Source organism: Xenopus laevis, chromosome 3S, assembly GCF_017654675.1.
Source record: "Xenopus laevis strain J_2021 chromosome 3S, Xenopus_laevis_v10.1, whole genome shotgun sequence".
Classification (NCBI taxonomy): Eukaryota; Metazoa; Chordata; class Amphibia; order Anura; family Pipidae; genus Xenopus; species Xenopus laevis.
This window is the reverse complement of record NC_054376.1, coordinates 6,190,189-6,213,307: the sequence shown is the minus strand read 5'-3', so window position 1 is coordinate 6,213,307 and position 23,119 is coordinate 6,190,189. Positions and strand designations below refer to the sequence as shown.

At 43.1% G+C, this 23,119-nt stretch overlaps 1 protein-coding gene across 1 annotated transcript; it reads left to right on the top strand.

The window, feature by feature from the left end:
• The first annotated feature begins 7,013 nt into the window (after window positions 1-7,013).
• Window positions 7,014-23,119, top strand: slc6a1.S (solute carrier family 6 (neurotransmitter transporter), member 1 S homeolog). The gene is made up of 15 exons (XM_018254848.2): window positions 7,014-7,095; window positions 9,711-9,937; window positions 10,262-10,393; window positions 16,643-16,743; window positions 16,942-17,051; window positions 17,461-17,593; window positions 17,989-18,123; window positions 18,379-18,482; window positions 18,623-18,747; window positions 19,219-19,331; window positions 19,505-19,636; window positions 20,116-20,218; window positions 20,482-20,582; window positions 20,874-21,041; window positions 22,718-23,119. The coding sequence occupies exons 2-15, from the start codon at window positions 9,712-9,714 to the stop codon at window positions 22,808-22,810; spliced, it is 1,776 nt and encodes a 591-aa protein (XP_018110337.1). The 5' UTR covers window positions 7,014-7,095; window position 9,711; the 3' UTR covers window positions 22,811-23,119.

The window sequence follows — 23,119 nt, the reverse complement described above, 5'->3', positions numbered from 1 at the left end:
GTGAGGGAATACAGGGATATGGGAGATAGCTCATAGTACAAGTTGATCCAGGGACTGGTCCCATTGTCCTTTTGGAGTCAGAAAGAAATTTTTTCCCCTCTGAGGCAAATTGGAGAGACTTCAAATGGGTTTTTTTTGCCTTCCTTTGGATCAACTGGCAGTTAGGCAGAGTTAAAAGGTGGAACTTGATGGATGTGTGTCTTTTTTCAATCTAAGGGTCGGACTGGTCCAACCCCTTTCAACCAGGGTCGGACTGGTCCGATGGGAAACCGGGAAAAATGTGATGGGCCCCAAGGCCTCATGGGCTCCCCTGATCTGCCTGGCTGGGAAAAAAATTTGGGACGCAGTGTGCGTTTTTTGCGCATGCACGCTGGTGTTCGTGCATGGGCCCCTGAAGGTTTATAACCCGGTGGGCTGCCAATGTCCAGTCCAACCCTATATATTACTATGTATATTACAACCAACCAAGACTCTGAGCTGTATTATGAAGGACCAAGCACGCCTAGACATGAGGAACGTGTCAACTACATTCTTTGGTAAAGGCTCCATCACTTATCATGATTAAATAAATAGACATCTATTAAATAAATACAGTGCATCAACATGAGTCCTTAAAGGGATACTGTCATGGGAAAAAAACATTTTTTCAAAATGAATCAGTTAATAGTGCTGCTCCAGCAGAATTCTGCACTGAAATCCATTTCTCAAAAGAGCAAACTGTTTTTTTTATATTCAATTTTGAAATCTGACATGGGGCTAGACATATTGTCAATTTCCCAGCTGCCCCTGGTCATGTGACTTGTGTTCTGATAAACTTCAATCACTCTTTACTGCTGTACTGCAAGTTGAAGTGATATCACCCCCCTCCCTTTCCCTCCCAGCAGCCTAACAACAGAACAATGGGAAGGTAACCAGATAACAGCTCCCTAACACAAGAGCTGCCTGGTAGATCTAAGAACAACACTCAATAGTAAAAACCCATGTCTCACTGAGACACATTCAGTTACATTGAGAAGGAAAAACAGCAGCCTGCCAGAAAGCATTTCTCTCCTAAAGTGCAGGCACAAGTCACATGACCAGGGGCAGCTGGGGAAATTGACAATATGTCTAGCCCCATGTCAGATTTCAAAATTGAATATAAAAAAAATCTGTTTGCTCTTTTGAGAAATGGATTTCAGTGCAGAATTCTGCTGGAGTAGCACTATTAACTGATGCGTTTTGGAAAAAAAATGTTTTCCAATGACATAAGCTCAGTAACTAATGGATCTCACTGTAGTCTTCACCTCTGATGTGCCCATTGATTGCATAGCCTTTAGTAAGAGGCCACTTTCAACCCGTGTAGCCCATTTTCCAACATGTGAAGGGTTTGGCGGTTGATACTGGCGTCACCATTTTTTGGTCTGCCTCATTGCATCTCTTTATATTACACCTTGCTGTGAATTATCCTGTGTTTCTTTTTAGGAACTTAATTTCTCATCTAATTTAAATGGATTCAGTGGTACAGCTGGAACACTCCATATGGACAACTAGTTAAAGCTTCTCCGATCCAACGTATCCATCATTCTTTTTCAGTGTCCTACATCAGTGACTGCAAACACATCTAGATTGGGAAGTATATTTCAAATAAACGACCTGCTAAAGATCATGCCCACGTGCCATTCGTTCTGTTTATAAATGTGACCCATTAAATGAAAACAAGACCCATCTGTATGTGAGAAGGACCTCATTTAATCTTATAAATTGTCTCGGCTTTACAGGCAGATTTAACTCCTTTTAGTATCTAATTGGTTACAGCACCCAACTCAAGCAGTGGAAAAAAAAAATCATTGCCCCTTTAGGTTTAAGAGGTGGGGGGTGTACTGCACGCAATGAGTGAATGTGCTGTTGAGATAGATACCCCTTAGGTGCCACCTCAATACAGTATAATTCTTTCTGGCAGGAGTTGAGGGTAGTCGAGCTTTGTATCAAGGCATTAGTTATACACAGAGCCATCCCTATCCCACGCTCACAGCCCCCTTATCCCCTCACCCTCCCTATTCTCATCGCTTATTTGCCTCCGAGCAGTCACCCGGCATTGTGTATAAATAGCTCGACCCACGTCACTTCTCTGCAGCTCTGCATTGTGCCAGTTTGTAACATTCACACTTACTGGGAGGGGGGGGGGAGAGGACACATATTCCATTTCTAAAATACCTACATTTCCATTTAGGTTCTGCAAGAACTGGGGAACTTTTACCTCCACGAGGGACCACCAAGTAGTCAAGGAAGTTGTCAGGAGAAAGAAAGAGGCTGCTCTGATGTTCTTCTGCTTAGGAAAACAATTAGAAACCTTTCTCAAATCTTTCCTAAGCAGAAGAACATCAGAGCAGCCTCTTTCTTTCTCCTGACAACTTCCTTGACTACTTGGTGGTCAGACTGGTCAGAAACTGACCAGCAGGTGGCGCTGTTGGAACAAAATTCATTCATATTAACAGCACATGTATCCCTTAATATCTTGGAATAAAAAGAAAATGAATAATGAATGTACATAGCAAAAGTGCTTAGAATAGCATTCTCATCAGTTTTACATTTACTTAAACGTTTAGTAACTCTTTAACACGTTTTCATTGCAAATCCTGTTAAGTGTGTTGATACAGCCCAAAGGTTTTCCTTTCTGTTATTCTTTTCTATTATTCCTTTAACATTTAGCAAACCAGAAATATTTGGGGAAGATCCATATGCATAAATCCACTGTGTTATACATGGCCAGAGTCAGGGTCGGTGTTGTGCTGCCCCCTGACTTCCCCCAATTGCCCGATCGTGGGCGAGGTAGAGAAACAAGGTATATGGGGGTTGTGTTCTTGGCAGGGGGGCCCCAGAGGCAGCCTCCCAGTCTGGCACTACCCAGAGATACAGAACTCATTAAAAGAATGTATCTATGGTCATTGTGTCTCCCACCATTATTGGGCAAACAGAATCACTGGCACACGTGGCAATTCAGGTGCCGGGTTACCCCGTGCTCTTTATTGTGCGGACGTGCCACCATTATTGACCACTAGGCACATGGATCAACAACCCCTAATTCTGGCCCTGTTTGTGTTTGGAACAGGTAGTGAGATGGATGCTCCAGCACTAAGCACATCTATACGGAAGTTCATGGTATTGCTTTGGAGGCTAGTGACCAATGGCATCAATTTATACAAAGACCATAGCCATTTTTGTGCAGCCATAACTGCAATTGCAGCCACAAACAAGCCACCGTTGGTGGGGACAGGTTAGACTCCTATAGAGGTCCTGGACAGCAATCCTTCTGTAGTTTGCTGGTTGGGATCATTGCTTTATTATTAAAGGAGACATAAAGAATAAGTGAAAACCCCCAATTTTGTAGGCAATTATAAGTACTATATAATGTTGCTTTTACATGGTGCTAAAAATTTTTCAAAAACAGCCCCTCTATTGGAGCTCCCTATAGATGTTCTCTGGTCCCTGTCTGTGTTTCAAATGAGGGGTGTCCTAACGGTCCCTGCCAGAATCATAGTAGGAGGGAGACAGCCAATCACAGTCCTGCAGTCACACAAGACAGGTGTCAGTTCCCTATCAGGTCCTGCTAGCTGCTGATTGGTTCCTGTCCTACAGTGCAGTGAGTTGAGAGCCGTCAGCTCCCCTGCGCAGCCTGGGAATTCAGGGAGCAGGAAGTGGAAGGGAAGAGAGGGATTATTGGGGTTTTTGCAGAAGTATTCAATGCCTGAAACACTACTTCTTTAAGCACAATTCTTCTATATCTATATTAGTATAACACACTGGTACATTCTTGATTTTTAAACACACTGTGTCTTTTAAATGCCTCCTACAACCCAAACCCCCCAACCAGTATCAAAACTTGCACCGCAATTCATTGTAGAATTATTTCCATGAAATGATCCCAACTCTATTCCCAGCAATGCAGAATGTTTCCAGGAAGATGGGAGTTCATCAAATTTCCCTTTAACCCCCTGGATTCATTCCCCTGGGACTGGCAGTGCAAGAGTTAATCCGCCTCGTGGCCTAGTTACATTCCCGCTCACCGGATTCACGCAGGAGAGAACGCAAGCAGCTTATTTTTAATTTTTTTTTTTAATTAGTGATGCAGAAGTAACAGGAGCTGACAGTTTTGAACTGCCACCCAGTAGAGCTGTGCAAGCAGAGAGGGGAAAGGGATAGGCACCATTCTGAGTGCCAGAAGTCACCAATACTGGTCATGAGTGGTCAGATGGTGACCAGAGCATCCAACAGTCCTCCCTGGGGACGGGTAGTGGGCATTGGGCAGTAGAAGGGACACCTACATGCCTCTTATTACCCAAACTTATAGTCACATTGATGACAATCCATTTTGGAGTGCAGAGTTCTTGCAGCAATTCTTCAATGGCATTTTTGCACGTTGTTACCCCCGTTGTCTCGGTATAGGGGGAGCAATATTCATTGTCCCGGTCGGGGCTCTAAACAATGGAAAGTAGTGCAATTTTTAGCGAAACTTCAGGATTTTACCTGGGCAAATACAGTAAATATAGAATTCTCTATAAGCACAGCACAAAAGAGGTCAAGCATCATCATTGGGTTAAAACCTATGATTATGGGATTGACTCCCGAAACGCGTAAGACAATGGACATCTGTAGGACGCTGCAATAAACCTGCCTTTTTTACCAGAGTGCCGTCCTTTCCTTCTAAAACCAAATAACCATAAACTGGGAACAGCGGAGAGATGTAAAGGGAAAGCGGATGAAAGCACGTGCTAAAGGTCAGAATAAAACTGGAGAACACTTATAAGACATGATATCAAATATTTATGGAAGCCGAAATGGAAAAACAAATGAAAGGGAATAAATATAGATTGTGTCGCGGTGCCCGGATCAGCAATTTAATGTTGATAGTTTTATAGCACCATATGAGCTTGGCCTTTATTAAATCCAATGTAGCCCCGGAGTGTTGGTTCTGTGCAATCCATGTAAGTCTAAATGCAGGGAAACAAAAATAATCACCGAGCTATAAATCTTTTATTTGCATGTCAGCCTCCTGTACACTTTTTAAAGGGAAAGTATACCCCACATTTTTTCAATATGAGCTCAATGAATTGGGCTAAACATTTTTGCCTGTAGTTTCAATTAAAGGATGAGTACACCTTTAAAACAAGTGAAGGTAAAATCGATGAGAGTGCTATTCTAAGCACTTTTGTCATTTGCATTCATTATTTATTTTCTTTTTATTCCAAGATATTAAGGGATACATGTGCTGTTAATATGAATGAATTTTGTTCCAACAGCGCCACCTGCTGGTCAGTTTCTGATCAGTCTGACCACCAAGTAGTCAAGGAAGTTGTCAGGAGAAAGAAAGAGGCTGCTCTGATGTTCTTCTGCTTAGGAAAGATTTGAGAAAGGTTTCTAATTGTTTTCCTAAACAGAACATCATTTGAGCAGCCTCTTTCTCCTGACAAATCAATGGCCACGGCATAATTCACCGGAGTGGAGACCATGTGCCCAGCAAAGCAGAATTACCTAGCGGCCAGTTATCGTCCATGAAGTTGAACGGTTATTCCAGGACAGAATTGGTAATGTCAGCTCTCATTACATTGAAGGTTGGTGACCGGGGACTTGTTTTGGGTAAAAAAGATCTCTGGGACCAATTGAATCCAACGCAGACAGAAATGTCTAGATAATTCGTGGCATTTACCTGAAAAGGGCATAAGAATCACAGGAGGGGTCTGGTCTAACAGAGGGTGGGGAGGAGGAGGAGGAAATAAAGTGATGGAAGTGAAGGAAGGAGAAACAGGACTGGGGATCATTTAGAAACAGTAGGGGAACATGTACAGTACTAATGAAGCTCCAGTGTCATAAAGTACAGAAGGGAGAATACAAATTATGGACAAACACAGGCCCAGACTGACAATCTGTGGGTTCTGGCAAATGCCAGAGGGGCTGCTGTAAGATGCCATAGACACTCATAATTTTTTGGGCTGGTGAGCGGCTGTTTGGGCCTCTGTGTACTTGGAATACCAGGGCCTATTGTGAATCCCAGGACCTGGACAAACAATACAATGTGCCGAGGCCCCAGGGGATCGGGGCGCATGGACCACAGAGATTGCTTCCTCTATAGTTTAAAGAAATCCTCCCATCCTAAATGCTTTCCTACCTGCAGGAAAGGAGCAGGGGACACCAGGAAAAAACCCAGTGGGCCCCAGCCCTTGTGGGCCCTACTGACAAAGACCGGCTCCCTGCGCAAAGACCTCTCTCCTGGGCCTCACAGAATGAGAAGGTAGGCACGGGGTGCCAGAGAGGGTTGCAGCTCAGGCAGAGGAACCAGGGGTGTGGTGGGACCCAAAGCAGCAGCCCCTGTGGGTCCCCAATCCGATGCTGTGAACTGCTGTCACCAATTTGGCCTACCGTCATCATCTTGCTTTACTTTATGTGTTGTCCACTTTTCTCCCCATGTACAGATGTCCATAAAGACAGTTCTGAGGTTGGGGGTACCAGTGATATAGGAGGTATGGTCTTACAGAAATGTAGTTGACAGGTACCCTGTGCTGTCCTCTATGTTTTCATATTTTCTCTTATCTTTTCCACTTTTCCTGCAAATAACCCATCAGACAGCAGGGCAGTGATATAAGAGAACAAAGGGATTTCAGACCATTGATATTGGCATTTTTAGTTAATTATAAGGAGCACAGAGAACCAAGTTCATCCCACAAAAGAGATCACTTGAATTTCCTTGCCTTTCGTTTTCATCCAGATCATCTGAAAGCTAAACAAGAATAATGTGAGTCAAAGGTTGAACCTGATTGTCCTGAATCTTTGTTCAGCCAATGAGTTTTTATGACATTTTCATGGATAAAGTGCACCACATGCTGCATGTTACCACTGCCCTTCATAGATACTCTTCCAAACTGTGGGCATGAATGACTGATCAGATCGGACATCAGCTCCAAGTTCATTAAAAGAGATCAATAACGTCTGTTAATGATGAATGGGGAGGTGGGATTCAGAGGGGAGCCTGGGAGCGCAGAGCAGGGATGGGAGATTAGTTGGAGTTTGGTGCTTGTTGGACGGAGGGGATTGTCACAGCTCCATAGGGACATTCAACAGCAGGTAGGAGATCCTTCAACTTTCTTATCCATAGGAATCGGCTAGATGGCAGGGCTCTACATTCTTATATGACAAGGGCGCACACATTGTCATTGTAAGGCAGTGGTTCCAAATTTTGGGCACTGATGGGGGAGCTCAGTCTGAAGGTCAGTCAGAGTGAGATTCAGAGCAAGAAAGTCTACTTGCTCTCTGACACCTGAAAGTCCAGCTTGAAGGTCAGTTGGGGTGAGAGGGTAAAACCGGATATGCTGTCCAAGTTGTTCTTGAAACAATGGCTAAATGACTGACACACAGATATTTTCCTGCATCTGGAACCTTATTAAATAAGGGGGCCCTAAACAACGGTTGGACCTTCAAACAGGATCCTAAACTGAAAAAGCTGCTGTTTTAGACTATTTACCCATGGGAGCTTGAACATTCAATTGTGCGTCATCTTTGGGCACCCTGCCTGTGAATGCAGTCCCAGAGGGCAGTATTGGAATCAATGAACCTAAATTAGATACTGTTGAAGCACTGCAGGGCACAACCAAAAAAAAAAACATGGGTACATAGCCTTAAACTCACATATTAAATAGACGCAAACACATATGACTCATTAGTGAATTATTTTCCATTAAGTGGGCTGTTGGCCATAGAGGACATAGTTTGATCTTTACACTATAGTTGCTGCTCCCCTAATGCTAAAGATTTCTAAAAGACACGGTTTACTCAATAAATAATTTACTCTACCATGTAAAATTTTATTCCTAACCCAACAAGTGTATTTTTTAGTTGCAATATTGGTGTGTAGGTGCATCTCAGGGCATTTTGCCTGGTCATGTGCTTTCAGAAAGAACCAGCACTTTAGGATGGAACTGTTTTCTGGCAGCCTGTTGTTTCTCCTACTCAATGTAACTGAATGTGTCTCAGTGGGACCAGGATTTTTACTATTGATTGCTGTTCTTATATCTACCAGGGAGCTGTTATCGGGTTACCTTCCCATTGTTCTGCTGATGGGCTGATGGGGGGGGAAGGAAGGGGGTGATATCACTCCAACTTGCAGTGCAGCAGTAAAGAGTAACTGAAATTTATCAGAGCACAAGTCACGTGACTGGAGGCACCTGGGAAATTGTTTAGCCCCATGTCAGTTTGCTCTTTTGAAAAACAAATTTCAGTGCAGAAGTCTGCTGGAGCAGCACTATTAACTGATGCATTTTGAAAAAAAAAACATGTTTAAGCTTTCTGTAAGAGCGGTGCCTCCAGAGAGAGGCTAAAGTGGGCATATATGATAGAGATCTTGGGAATAGATTGCACATGCAATTGTTTATACATCTACCATCTACAAGTCAGGATTGTTACTTAATGGCTCCAATGGCTTAAATATATCCCCCCAGCCCTTGATAGAGTAATAAAGACCACCTGTACATTTGGTAGTATATTGTTTATATCTTAGGGTAATGGCAGACAGCAGTTTAACACCCGTCCAAGTTTGCTGTTGCCCCACCATTTATGGAAATGGCAAGAGTGGGGACCATGCTGGTGCATTGGTGGATGAGGCCATTATCATGACCATGTGCCACTGCCCTTATCCTACCAGCTTGTTGACCTCCAATAAATCACTTTAGTAGAGAGTGACATGGAGCAACTGGGTTTATCTGCCCTGAGCTGTCAGTTGGCTTCAGGAGAAGCCAAATCTGTGTTTGCATGGGAAAATAAAAATCAATAACTCGACAGACCAGAATCAGATCACTGCAGCTGTCATCCATGATAACTAAATACCATAAATATGCCAAATGTATGGGGAAAATAGGCTAGTGAATTAAAGGAAAACTATCCCCCCATAGCGAATACTTAACCAACATTATCCATTAATCGGTGCATGACTGTGTGCCCTTGGTTTGTTTGTGTGCACCATAAATTGTAGGATCCCAGGGAGCGGTCACTTGTTACTTAAAAATGCAATTTTCTATTAAGGAATACCCAATGGCACATGCTACTAAAGAAGTATATTTGTAAGAAAGTGGTTTATTTAGGGTTTTACCTATGAGCTGTTTTATACATTGTCACATAATTAATTTGGGTTAAAAAAAAGACCAAAAATCATCAACTTCAATCCCTCCAAATAAAACCCAGCCTCCATACATACACAAAGACGGGTAGCATTGCATTATTGTGCGGCAAATTATGAGCATCTACCAAGCAGATCTTGGTTCTAGGGCTTGGGAATTTGATTCTGACCAAGTTAAGAGCCTACAAAACATAGGGCAGGATCTGTTATTGGCAGCAATACTTGAAGGGACCCTGGGCAGGACAGTGACATTGGAATGGGGAATAAAAACTGAAGCTTTGGCCATTGGACATCATACTCCCTATCCTGTTCTACCACTGAAATTAAAATCAGTGGCAAAATAAAAACTGGGCAAACATAGTATATTTCAGACCTTATATTTAGTTAATTGTCCCAATATTAGTCTTTCAATAATTTAGAAATTTGTATTCAATTGGTTTACCTGGCTTGTCTGCTATCACAGTGTCACCCAAAAACTAGACATGACCTTGGTCACTTCTCTTTTTCCATCTCTTTGCGCCTCTTCACCAATACATTTTCTACTTTTTTTCTCTTCCAATCTCTGACCCAGTATGGGTAAGATAGACTGTGATTCAGTGGAGCTGACGTCACCCAACGATGATCGTCGTGCCCTCCCTGGTGAGACCCTATACCTCCCCTCTGGCAAGAAGAATAAGGCTGATGACGATCGAGGCAAGTGGAAAGGGAAGTTTGACTTCCTGTTGTCCTGCGTCGGCTATGCCATTGGTCTGGGCAACGTGTGGCGCTTTCCTTACCTGTGTGGAAAGAACGGAGGAGGTAAAACCCAAGGATAACATATCAAGTAAATTATGTATCACATAAAAGCAGCACATAAAATGTTTTTCGTACCACATTTTTGAATACAAGATTCCTATTGCCAATCAATTGTGTCTTTTATTTATGGAGATATGACATTGACGGCATTTGGCCAGGGGGTACTTACAAGCAAATGGATTATGGTTCAGCAGCCCGACCCTTTTAATCTTAATTAACGGGTATAGTGTGGCGCGCGTAGGTGCCCTAAAAAGATTCTATTTTAAGACCAGATATCATTTATTTATACTGATTTGGGAATCATGATGCTTATTTGTTTCATTGCAGGAGCTTTTCTGATCCCTTATTTTCTGACCCTGGTTTTTGCTGGGATCCCCCTGTTCTTTCTCGAAACAGCCCTCGGGCAGTTCACATCCGTTGGAGGACTTGGAGTGTGGAAATTAGCCCCTATGTTTAAGGGTAAATAAGATGTTAACTCTCTACTGTAGAAGGTATACAAGGTAGATATGGTGCCTTTAGTAGCATTGAAGATAATAGTCTCTGGGAAGGGAGTGTGACTGTGGGATAGCAGGTATAGTAGGGAGAGATGGTGTCTATAGTAACAGTGGATAATAGTCTCTGGGAAGGGAGTGTGACTGTGGGATAGCAGGTATAGTAGGGAGAGATGGTGCCTATAGTAACAGTGGGATAATAGTCTCTGGGAAGGGAGTGTGACTGTGGGATAGCAGGTATAGTAGGGAGAGATGGTGCCTATAGTAACAGTGGATAATAGTCTCTGGGAAGGGAGTGTGACTGTGGGATAGCAGGTATAGTAGGGAGAGATGGTGCCTATAGTAACAGTGGGATAATAGTCTCTGGGAAGGGAGTGTGACTGTGGGATAGCAGGTATAGTAGGGAGAGATGGTGCCTATAGTAACAGTGGGATAATAGTCTCTGGGAAGGGAGTGTGACTGTGGGATAGCAGGTATAGTAGGGAGAGATGGTGTCTATAGTAACAGTGGATAATAGTCTCTGGGAAGGGAGTGTGACTGTGGGATGGCAGGTATAGTAGGGAGAGATGGTGCCTATAGTAACAGTGGATAATAGTCTCTGGGAAGGGAGTGTGATTGTGGGATAGCAGGTATAGTAGGGAGAGATGGTGCCTATAGAACAGTGGATAATAGTCTCTGGGAAGGGAGTGTGACTGTGGGATAGCAGGTATAGTAGGGAGAGATGGTGCCTATAGTAACAGTGGATAATAGTCTCTGGGAAGGGAGTGTGACTGTGGGATAGCAGGTATAGTAGGGAGAGATGGTGTCTGTAGTAACAGTGGATAATAGTCTCTGGGAAGGGAGTGTGACTGTGGGATGGCAGGTATAGTAGGGAGAGATGGTGCCTATAGTAACAGTGGATAATAGTCTCTGGGAAGGGAGTGTGATTGTGGGATAGCAGGTATAGTAGGGAGAGATGGTGCCTATAGTAACAGTGGATAATAGTCTCTGGGAAGGGAGTGTGACTGTGGGATAGCAGGTATAGTAGGGAGAGATGGTGCCTATAGTAACAGTGGATAATAGTCTCTGGAAGGGAGTGTGACTGTGGGATAGCAGGTATAGTAGGGAGAGATGGTGCCTATAGTAACAGTGGGATAATAGTCTCTGGGAAGGGAGTGTGACTGTGGGATAGCAGGTATAGTAGGGAGAGATGGTGCCTATAGTAACAGTGGGATAATAGTCTCTGGGAAGGGAGTGTGACTGTGGGATAGCAGGTATAGTAGGGAGAGATGGTGCCTATAGTAACAGTGGGATAATAGTCTCTGGGAAGGGAGTGTGACTGTGGGATAGCAGGTATAGTAGGGAGAGATGGTGTCTGTAGTAACAGTGGATAATAGTCTCTGGGAAGGGAGTGTGACTGTGGGATGGCAGGTATAGTAGGGAGAGATGGTGCCTATAGTAACAGTGGATAATAGTCTCTGGGAAGGGAGTGTGATTGTGGGATAGCAGGTATAGTAGGGAGAGATGGTGCCTATAGTAACAGTGGATAATAGTCTCTGGGAAGGGAGTGTGACTGTGGGATAGCAGGTATAGTAGGGAGAGATGGTGCCTATAGTAACAGTGGGATAATAGTCTCTGGGAAGGGAGTGTGACTGTGGGATAGCAGGTATAGTAGGGAGAGATGGTGCCTATAGTAACAGTGGATAATAGTCTCTGGGAAGGGAGTGTGACTGTGGGATAGCAGGTATAGTAGGGAGAGATGGTGCCTATAGTAACAGTGGGATAATAGTCTCTGGGAAGGGAGTGTGACTGTGGGATAGCAGGTATAGTAGGGAGAGATGGTGCCTATAGTAACAGTGGGATAATAGTCTCTGGGAAGGGAGTGTGACTGTGGGATAGCAGGTATAGTAGGGAGAGATGGTGTCTATAGTAACAGTGGATAATAGTCTCTGGGAAGGGAGTGTGACTGTGGGATGGCAGGTATAGTAGGGAGAGATGGTGCCTATAGTAACAGTGGATAATAGTCTCTGGGAAGGGAGTGTGATTGTGGGATAGCAGGTATAGTAGGGAGAGATGGTGCCTATAGTAACAGTGGATAATAGTCTCTGGGAAGGGAGTGTGACTGTGGGATAGCAGGTATAGTAGGGAGAGATGGTGCCTATAGTAACAGTGGATAATAGTCTCTGGGAAGGGAGTGTGACTGTGGGATAGCAGGTATAGTAGGGAGAGATGGTGCCTATAGTAACAGTGGATAATAGTCTCTGGGAAGGGAGTGTGACTGTGGGATAGCAGGTATAGTAGGGAGAGATGGTGCCTATAGTAACAGTGGATAATAGTCTCTGGGAAGGGAGTGTGACTGTGGGATAGCAGGTATAGTAGGGAGAGATGGTGCCTATAGTAACAGTGGGATAATAGTCTCTGGGAAGGGAGTGTGACTGTGGGATAGCAGGTATAGTAGGGAGAGATGGTGCCTATAGTAACAGTGGGATAATAGTCTCTGGGAAGGGAGTGTGACTGTGGGATAGCAGGTATAGTAGGGAGAGATGGTGCCTATAGTAACAGTGGGATAATAGTCTCTGGGAAGGGAGTGTGACTGTGGGATAGCAGGTATAGTAGGGAGAGATGGTGTCTGTAGTAACAGTGGATAATAGTCTCTGGGAAGGGAGTGTGACTGTGGGATGGCAGGTATAGTAGGGAGAGATGGTGCCTATAGTAACAGTGGGATAATAGTCTCTGGGAAGGGAGTGTGACTGTGGGATAGCAGGTATAGTAGGGAGAGATGGTGCCTATAGTAACAGTGGGATAATAGTCTCTGGGAAGGGAGTGTGACTGTGGGATAGCAGGTATAGTAGGGAGAGATGGTGTCTATAGTAACAGTGGGATAATAGTCTCTGGGAAGGGAGTGTGACTGTGGGATGGCAGGTATAGTAGGGAGAGATGGTGCCTATAGTAACAGTGGATAATAGTCTCTGGGAAGGGAGTGTGATTGTGGGATAGCAGGTATAGTAGGGAGAGATGGTGCCTATAGTAACAGTGGATAATAGTCTCTGGGAAGGGAGTGTGACTGTGGGATAGCAGGTATAGTAGGGAGAGATGGTGCCTATAGTAACAGTGGATAATAGTCTCTGGGAAGGGAGTGTGACTGTGGGATAGCAGGTATAGTAGGGAGAGATGGTGCCTATAGTAACAGTGGATAATAGTCTCTGGAAGGGAGTGTGACTGTGGGATAGCAGGTATAGTAGGGAGAGATGGTGCCTATAGTAACAGTGGATAATAGTCTCTGGGAAGGGAGTGTGACTGTGGGATAGCAGGTATAGTAGGGAGAGATGGTGCCTATAGTAACAGTGGGATAATAGTCTCTGGGAAGGGAGTGTGACTGTGGGATAGCAGGTATAGTAGGGAGAGATGGTGCCTATAGTAACAGTGGGATAATAGTCTCTGGGAAGGGAGTGTGACTGTGGGATAGCAGGTATAGTAGGGAGAGATGGTGCCTATAGTAACAGAGGGATAATAGTCTCTGGGAAGGGAGTGTGACTGTGGGATAGCAGGTATAGTAGGGAGAGATGGTGTCTGTAGTAACAGTGGATAATAGTCTCTGGGAAGGGAGTGTGACTGTGGGATGGCAGGTATAGTAGGGAGAGATGGTGCCTATAGTAACAGTGGATAATAGTCTCTGGGAAGGGAGTGTGATTGTGGATAGCAGGTATAGTAGGGAGAGATGGTGCCTATAGTAACAGTGGATAATAGTCTCTGGGAAGGGAGTGTGACTGTGGGATAGCAGGTATAGTAGGGAGAGATGGTGCCTATAGTAACAGTGGATAATAGTCTCTGGGAAGGGAGTGTGACTGTGAGATAGCAGGTATAGTAGGGAGAGATGGTGCCTATAGTAACAGTGGGATAATAGTCTCTGGGAAGGGAGTGTGACTGTGGGATAGCAGGTATAGTAGGGAGAGATGGTGCCTATAGTAACAGTGGGATAATAGTCTCTGGGAAGGGAGTGTGACTGTGGATAGCAGGTATAGTAGGGAGAGATGGTGCCTATAGTAACAGTGGGATAATAGTCCTCTGGGAAGGGAGTGTGACTGTGGGATAGCAGGTATAGTAGGGAGAGATGGTGTCTGTAGTAACAGTGGATAATAGTCTCTGGGAAGGGAGTGTGACTGTGGTGATGGCAGGTATAGTAGGGAGAGATGGTGCCTATAGTAACAGTGGATAATAGTCTCTGGGAAGGGAGTGTGATTGTGGGATAGCAGGTATAGTAGGGAGAGATGGTGCCTATAGTAACAGTGGATAATAGTCTCTGGGAAGGGAGTGTGACTGTGGGATAGCAGGTATAGTAGGGAGAGATGGTGCCTATAGTAACAGTGGGATAATAGTCTCTGGGAAGGGAGTGTGACTGTGGGATAGCAGGTATAGTAGGGAGAGATGGTGCCTATAGTAACAGTGGGATAATAGTCTCTGGGAAGGGAGTGTGACTGTGGGATAGCAGGTATAGTAGGGAGAGATGGTGTCTGTAGTAACAGTGGATAATAGTCTCTGGGAAGGGAGTGTGACTGTGGGATGGCAGGTATAGTAGGGAGAGATGGTGCCTATAGTAACAGGGGGATAATAGTCTCTGGGAAGGGAGTGTGACTGTGGGATAGCAGGTATAGTAGGGAGAGATGGTGCCTATAGTAACAGTGGGATAATAGTCTCTGGGAAGGGAGTGTGACTGTGGGATAGCAGGTATAGTAGGGAGAGATGGTGTCTATAGTAACAGTGGATAATAGTCTCTGGGAAGGGAGTGTGACTGTGGGATGGCAGGTATAGTAGGGAGAGATGGTGCCTATAGTAACAGTGGATAATAGTCTCTGGGAAGGGAGTGTGATTGTGGGATAGCAGGTATAGTAGGGAGAGATGGTGCCTATAGTAACAGTGGATAATAGTCTCTGGGAAGGGAGTGTGACTGTGGGATAGCAGGTATAGTAGGGAGAGATGGTGCCTATAGTAACAGTGGATAATAGTCTCTGGGAAGGGAGTGTGACTGTGGGATAGCAGGTATAGTAGGGAGAGATGGTGCCTATAGTAACAGTGGATAATAGTCTCTGGGAAGGGAGTGTGACTGTGGGATAGCAGGTATAGTAGGGAGAGATGGTGCCTATAGTAACAGTGGGATAATAGTCTCTGGGAAGGGAGTGTGACTGTGGGATAGCAGGTATAGTAGGGAGAGATGGTGCCTATAGTAACAGTGGGATAATAGTCTCTGGGAAGGGAGTGTGACTGTGGGATAGCAGGTATAGTAGGGAGAGATGGTGCCTATAGTAACAGTGGATAATAGTCTCTGGGAAGGGAGTGTGACTGTGGGATAGCAGGTATAGTAGGGAGAGATGGTGCCTATAGTAACAGTGGGATAATAGTCTCTGGGAAGGGAGTGTGACTGTGGGATAGCAGGTATAGTAGGGAGAGATGGTGCCTATAGTAACAGTGGGATAATAGTCTCTGGGAAGGGAGTGTGACTGTGGGATAGCAGGTATAGTAGGGAGAGATGGTGCCTATAGTAACAGTGGGATAATAGTCTCTGGAAGGGAGTGTGACTGTGGGATAGCAGGTATAGTAGGGAGAGATGGTGTCTGTAGTAACAGTGGATAATAGTCTCTGGGAAGGGAGTGTGACTGTGGGATGGCAGGTATAGTAGGGAGAGATGGTGCCTATAGTAACAGTGGATAATAGTCTCTGGGAAGGGAGTGTGATTGTGGGATAGCAGGTATAGTAGGGAGAGATGGTGCCTATAGTAACAGTGGATAATAGTCTCTGGGAAGGGAGTGTGACTGTGGGATAGCAGGTATAGTAGGGAGAGATGGTGCCTATAGTAACAGTGGGATAATAGTCTCTGGGAAGGGAGTGTGACTGTGGGATAGCAGGTATAGTAGGGAGAGATGGTGCCTGTAGTAACAGTGGGATAATAGTCTCTGGGAAGGTGCATAGCAAGCAATATAGGACAACTAGACCAAAGTATATCAATGCTTTTCAACCTGGGAACTTTTCCAAGTTTATAAAGAATATTGGGAGCTATAGTATTATATATTATAGCAGAAACAGCATAAATTGGACAGTGCCACTTAAAATAAATACTGGCCCATGGTCTAATTGCCACAGAAGATAGTTCTGATCATCAAGTTGTACAGCTCTTTTTACTTGTACTAATTGTGCTCTTCACCTTTCATTAAACCATTCGATGCCTTATGGAATATGGATACAGGAGTTGGGATGGCGGCAGTGGTTCTGTCCTTTTGGCTGAATATTTACTATATTGTGATCATCGCCTGGGCGCTATATTATCTCTTCAACTCTTTCTCATCGGTAAGCAGCTAACAGGGAATGATTTGTACCCGGGGGGGCATCATTAAGGAGAGGTATTATCCCCCAAGCATTATATTCCACCACCCTTTCCTCTTTATCCGATGATTACCAACATTTAGACCACAGCTAAGTAGTAGTAACACATGTTGGTTGTGCCATGCGTTTTGCTTTAACCTGATGGGTTTCCTCTCTTTTTAGACCCTGCCCTGGCAGAGCTGTGATAACAGTTGGAATACAGAAAGATGCTTTTCCAACTATTCCCTTAACGATACCAGTAACCTGACCAGCGCTGTCACTGAGTTTTGGGAGTAAGTGTCTACTACCATCCTTGGAATGTGAAAAAGCAAGATGGAGGAAGAACGTGTAGATGTATTAAGGAAGATTTTTGGGATATTCTTAGAAATTGTTTAAGTTGTTGTTTTAGGGTACCCCATCTTCTTACCATTGGGTAATATAATCTGTTCTATAGTTCTTGCCTCCTCCCCTTGCATTGGGGCAGCAACTTGGCCAGACTACCCATGCTTTTGGTAATCTAGTAGTAGTTTACATGTGCCACACAGTTTTGTAGCCCTAAACTACCCAGTGTTTAAAAGCTACCCTTACAAATAGGAAAACTGAAAGGTGTTCTAGAGAGTGTTCCTCTTAAACAACTACAAGCTAAAATGGGATTTGGGAAGCAAGATGTTGAATGCTTATTACTGGTTCTGTCCTTTGCAGGCGGAACATGCATGAGATCACAGGAGGACTGGGAGAGCCAGGGAATATCCGATGGCCACTTGCATGCACTCTGGCGTTGGCGTGGATTATGGTCTACTTCTCCATCTGGAAAGGAGTGGAATGGACTGGGAAGGTCTCACCTCACCTTCTTGTTTAGCTTTAACCCTTCTCTTTTCTGCTAGAGTCATAAATAACTTATGAAATGCATCTTTGTAAGGCTAATGGCCAAACGGTGAACCTTGGTTTGGTGGAGATACACCAATGAACACCAAATACTGCCCCTGCCTCGTGCGATTTTCTTCAGTTGCATCTGCTTGTTATTTTAGACATGGAGCATGGATTGCAGTCTGAAAACACACAACTGAGCATGCACGAGAGAGCTGAATGCAACTGAAGCAAATGAAGGTTATTGCTACAAAAATGGGATTGGAAAATCCACCATGTCTTCCATGGGCATAAATGGTGCTCAGCTTTAAGATGACTTCTTCTGTCCTCCTGCCTACTCTTCTTTGTTATATGTCTCCTCAGGTGGTATACTTCTCTGCTACATACCCGTACTTCATGCTTGTGATACTATTCTTCCGAGGTATAACTCTACCAGGAGCAATGGATGGAATCCGCTTCTACATCACTCCAGATTTCAGCAAGCTGGCTAATTCTGAGGTGAGTGTTAATAACAGAGAGAATACTTAAAGGGAATGAAGCTCACCAGTTGCGCTCCACTGCTGGACAGAACTTAATCAGAGGATGCTCCAATACAGATCAGATATCTTGCTGATATACTCTATACAAAGCATCAAGATAATGATTATAGAGTTATTGCTGAGAGTAGTAGTCATGGTTGAAAGAGAACGTAAATGATTTTTACACATATAGAGCTCCCTTTGTTCCACCATTGTATCTACATTTCTTTTCTAGGTTTGGATGGATGCTGCAACCCAGATCTTCTTCTCATATGGATTGGGTCTTGGATCCCTGATTGCCCTTGGAAGTTACAATACTTTTGACAATAATGTCTACAGGTCAGAAACATGTTACACCAGGTTTTTCCAGCATTATGCGATTTTCATTTGTGTCCTACAAGACTATAGTAAAAGAGACAACTATGTGACCACCCAATACTCCTAATGCCACCTAACACCCCTTTTTCTGACCCTGGCAGGGATTCCATCATTGTGTGTGGGATAAACTCCTCCACAAGTATGTTTGCCGGATTAGTCATTTTCTCCATTGTTGGATTTATGTCACACATAACCAAGAAACCAATCCAGGAGCTGGCAGCATCAGGTAAGCCTAATGTCTCCTGCTATCTAACACACGGCAGAGGAGAGTAATCTTCCTTAACTCAACCCATGAACAATATGACCAAAGCAATTCAGGCTAGAAATGTTTTACTAAGTAGGTGAGAAGCACCTCAAGGCTATCAGAACCTGAGGGTGGACATACAATGATAAGAAACAGGGATGACGTTCTCTTGGGTTTAGAAATTTCAGTACAACCTCTGGGCTTTGTATGTTTCATGAACTCTACCAACAAATGTAAACTTTACACAAATAGTGATTGAAAAAATGACAGATCTTTTGGTCTGGTCAACTTCTCAGAATTATGATCTGTAGAATTTAGGGTCTGTCTGTGGCACCTCAGAGGTTGCTGAAAGCTCATTCCCTGTATCCCCAACCTTCTAGTCTTTTAAATGTGCATACATCTCTAAGATTCCTCTATCTCAAAACAAAATGTCACTTGTTCTCTCTTTTATAGGACCAGGACTGGCATTCTTGGCATATCCACAGGCTGTTACCCAACTGCCCATGTCCCCAGTATGGTCCATCCTCTTCTTTTCTATGTTGGTAATGTTGGGTCTGGATAGCCAGGTCAGTATTATGAAGAAACCCTACCTCTTCCAAAAGATCCTCTGGTCTCTGATGTAGTTTCACTTTTATTATTGTTTTATTATATTATTAATTTATTTTAATATATTCATTTATTATTATTCTATTACATGTGTGTTTTTATAGACAGTTCAGCCTTTCCTTGGTTTTTACAGTTCTGCACAGTGGAGGGGTTTGTAACTGCGCTGGTGGATGAGTATCCTCAACTTCTGCGCAGCAGGAAGAAAGTCTTCATTGCTGTGGTCTGTTTCATCTCTTTCATCATTGGATTTTCCAACATTTCACAGGTAATGTCTAATGGACTTCTGGTGGCCTTGGGCACCTGTATCCCTTGGTCCAGCTCCGAGAGGACTTAACAAAAGCCCATCCTTTATTAAAGGCATATTCTTTACCAATACATACTGCTTCCATGTTTATAATCACATACATGCCAAGCCCCCAATAAATGACATTGTTTCCCTTATTTGGAGGGTCTAAAGCTTATATGTAGAGCTTGGTAGAAAAACCATGTAAAAAAACTAAACTAAAAAGTGAAGTGTCTCTCCTTCTTAGATCAATGATGTTCAATCTGTAGGCCTCTAGTTCCCATTGATTTTTAACTCCATGCCCCCTCTTCCAAGTCTTGGTGTTGCAGGGCATTAGATTATGAAGTTCACCCAAAATTAAAGGCAGCTGTTATCTATATCAATCAGTACAGAATTATCCTCCCTACTGGAGCCACGAGCCTAACATCCCAGACATCCAACATTTTCCCTGGTCTCTGTAGGGTGGACTTTATGTTTTCAAGCTGTTTGACTACTACTCTGCCAGTGGGATGTGCCTGTTGTTCCTGGTTTTCTTTGAGACTGTGTCTATATCGTGGTGCTATGGTAAGAGACTCTCTCCAAATTGCTCAAAAACCTTAATAAGTTCCTTTAATGTAAAGCCAGAATTTATACCGTGCACTGAAATTGTACCTGAGAAACGTAGCCCTTATTACCCTAGAAGTATCCTGTATCTGTAAAAAATGACTGCTATATTTACAAACCACAACAATAAGATGATGAGAAGCTTTGTAACAATGGAACTCATTCTCAGTCCCCAGATCAGCCTCATGCTTTACCATTCATCCCACCTCTTGCCTCCTCCTTAGGTGTCGACAGGTTCTATCAGGACATAGAGGAGATGATTGGATACCAGCCTTGCTCTTGGTGGAAGCTATGTTGGGTTTATTTTACTCCTTTCGTCTGTTTGGTGAGGATCAGTGAATTTATTTGACAATCCAAATGAAGATTTACTTCCTCTAGGGAAAGTTAACCTTAAATAAGTCTTTGGGGGGGAATTATCCAGCTCATTTGGCCCAGCTGACCAGGACAGTTTGATTCCCATCACAAGTGGAAGTACAATAACAGTGAAGCTATATCACGTTCTATTTCCCATGTCCCAGCAGTGAATCCATTGCCATGGACAAGAATACATGAGACAAGTTTAGTAGACCTGCAATTCTTGTATATTGTTCATTTTTCTCTTTGTTTTTTTTTGAAGGGCGTCTTCTGTTTCAGTGTGTTTGAGATGACTCCTCTCACCCTTGGGCGTTATGTGTATCCAGCTTGGGGACAGGGCATAGGGTGGCTTATGGCTCTCTCCTCCATGGTTCTTATACCAGGTTATATGCTGTATCTACTTCTCACAACTAAAGGCACCCTGAGACAGGTAACAACATTAGTTTATCAATGGGAACAAAGAATAAGACAGATACGGTTGAATACAATAGAGCAAAGATATAAACACACTTCTCAGATACTGGGAATCATATAAACTCCAAATTCAATTTTGGTTATCCAATTTTGGTTTGATTGGCCTGGTTCTGCTTTTCATGTACCATAGTTTATTAAAAATTGAGCTAGCTACTGAAATAACGCAATGTAAAGCTGAAGACTTGGAAACCAAGACGATGGACCATGTATGTGGTACTCAGAACTGCCTGGCCAATCAATATCTGGGTGAAAAAACATTCAAATTTGAAAAATCCTAGACCATATCGATGGTGCTCTCATCTGAAAGAGTCAAATTCTCCTGCAATGGACAATTACAGCCTAAATATATATATATAGGTATATAGTTAAATTAGTGACCCTCTATTCACTGTAACTCATTCATGGTATCTCTCCATACTTTATTTTGCACAAGCCAAAATGACATATTCTACAGATTTTCCAAACCTCATAGTTTTTTTTACTATAAAATGTGAATTTTTAGTGGGAAAAACAAACTTGAATTTTCCAGAATTTATTTAACCAAGAGGGTGTTAAGTTCATATAGAAGTGAATGGTAGAAGTCCCGAAGCTATCCTGATCTGCGCTGGGTTTCGTGCAATAATCTGAAGATTTCGTGGTTTTCGGGCATCAAATCGTAAAAATTCGTACGAATCAAATTTTTCACAACAAAGGAAATTTTCGGTAAAATGTATTGATAAATAACGGGGGAAAAACAGAGAGGATTTGGTCGAAGTAGCTTTCAGGAAATAATGAGATATTTTCGGATTTTGATAAATAAACCCCTATGTTTAGTGATGCATGGAATCCACTATTTTGGGATTCGGCCGAACCCCCTCCACAATCCTTTGTGAAAGGATAAGTAAACCTTTAAAATAAGTGGATGTTAAATTGATGAGAGTGTTATTCTAAGCCCTTTTGTCATTTACATTCATTATTTATTTTCTTTTTATTCCAAGATATTAAGGAATACATGTGCTGTTAATATGAATGAATTTTGTTCCAACAGCGACACCTGCTGGTCAGTTTCTGACCAGTCTGACCACCAAGTAGTCAAGGAAGTTGTTAGGAGAAAGAAAGAGGCTGCTCTGATGTTCTTCTGTTTAGGAAAACAATTAGAAACATTTCTCACATCTTTCCTAAGCAGAAGAACATCAGAGCAGCCTCTTTCTTTCTCCTGACAACTTCCTTGACTACTTGGTGGTCAGACTGGTCAGAAACTGACCAGCAGGTGGCGCTGTTGGAACAAAATTCATTCATATTAACAGCACATGTATCCCTTAATATCTTGGAACAAAAAGAAAATAAATAATGAATGTAAATGACAAAAGGGCTTAGAATAGCACTCTCATCAATTTTACATTCACTTATTTTAAAGGTTTACTTATCCTTGAAAGATTTGTCCGAATACCAAACCTAAATCTAATTCGCATATGTAAATTAGGGACGGGAAGGGAAATTCAGTTTAGGTCAGGCACAAGGATTTGGCCGAATTCCAGATTCGGTGTTTCCCTAATTATGTTATTTAAAATACTCTTTCAATTGTCAGTCAGTTTAATTTGATAGATTTGGGGGGACCTAATAAATGTAATCATTTGTTTTATCCCTTTTCAGCGATTCCGTGAGATGACCCAGCCTAAGATGGAGCAAATAATGCAAAAGATGCGCCCCAGGCTCAACCTGGATGGTGAGACCTCGGGCCTCTAAACTCCTCCTCCTTCCTTTTTGACATCACTTCCTGTTCTCCTAGCGCAATGCAAATCCGTTTCTTTAGCTGCCTGAAACAAAACACCCAAGGCACAATAGATGCCTTCCAACCCAACATTTTGTGATCATACTCTTGGCCATTGGATGAAGGGGTTCTAGTACTGAAAGAAGTGGGGTGCTGGTGTAACAGAATCTGAATATGGAAAATTTACTTAAATTATACATATTTTATGCTACCAATACATTGTTTTTCATCGGTGATTTTCAGGTGTCTCGTCAAAGAAAAATAATTAAAATATTTTAAACATT

Excerpts from the sequence above, each read along its gene's own strand:
- slc6a1.S (XM_018254848.2), top strand. The coding sequence starts at position 9,712 with ATGGGTAAGATAGACTGTGATTCAGTGGAGCTGACGTCACCCAACGAT. Across the intron at positions 9,938-10,261 it reads GTGTGGAAAGAACGGAGGAG|GAGCTTTTCTGATCCCTTAT; the intron begins GTAAAACCCAAG and ends GTTTCATTGCAG. Across the intron at positions 21,042-22,717 it reads CTAAAGGCACCCTGAGACAG|CGATTCCGTGAGATGACCCA; the intron begins GTAACAACATTA and ends ATCCCTTTTCAG.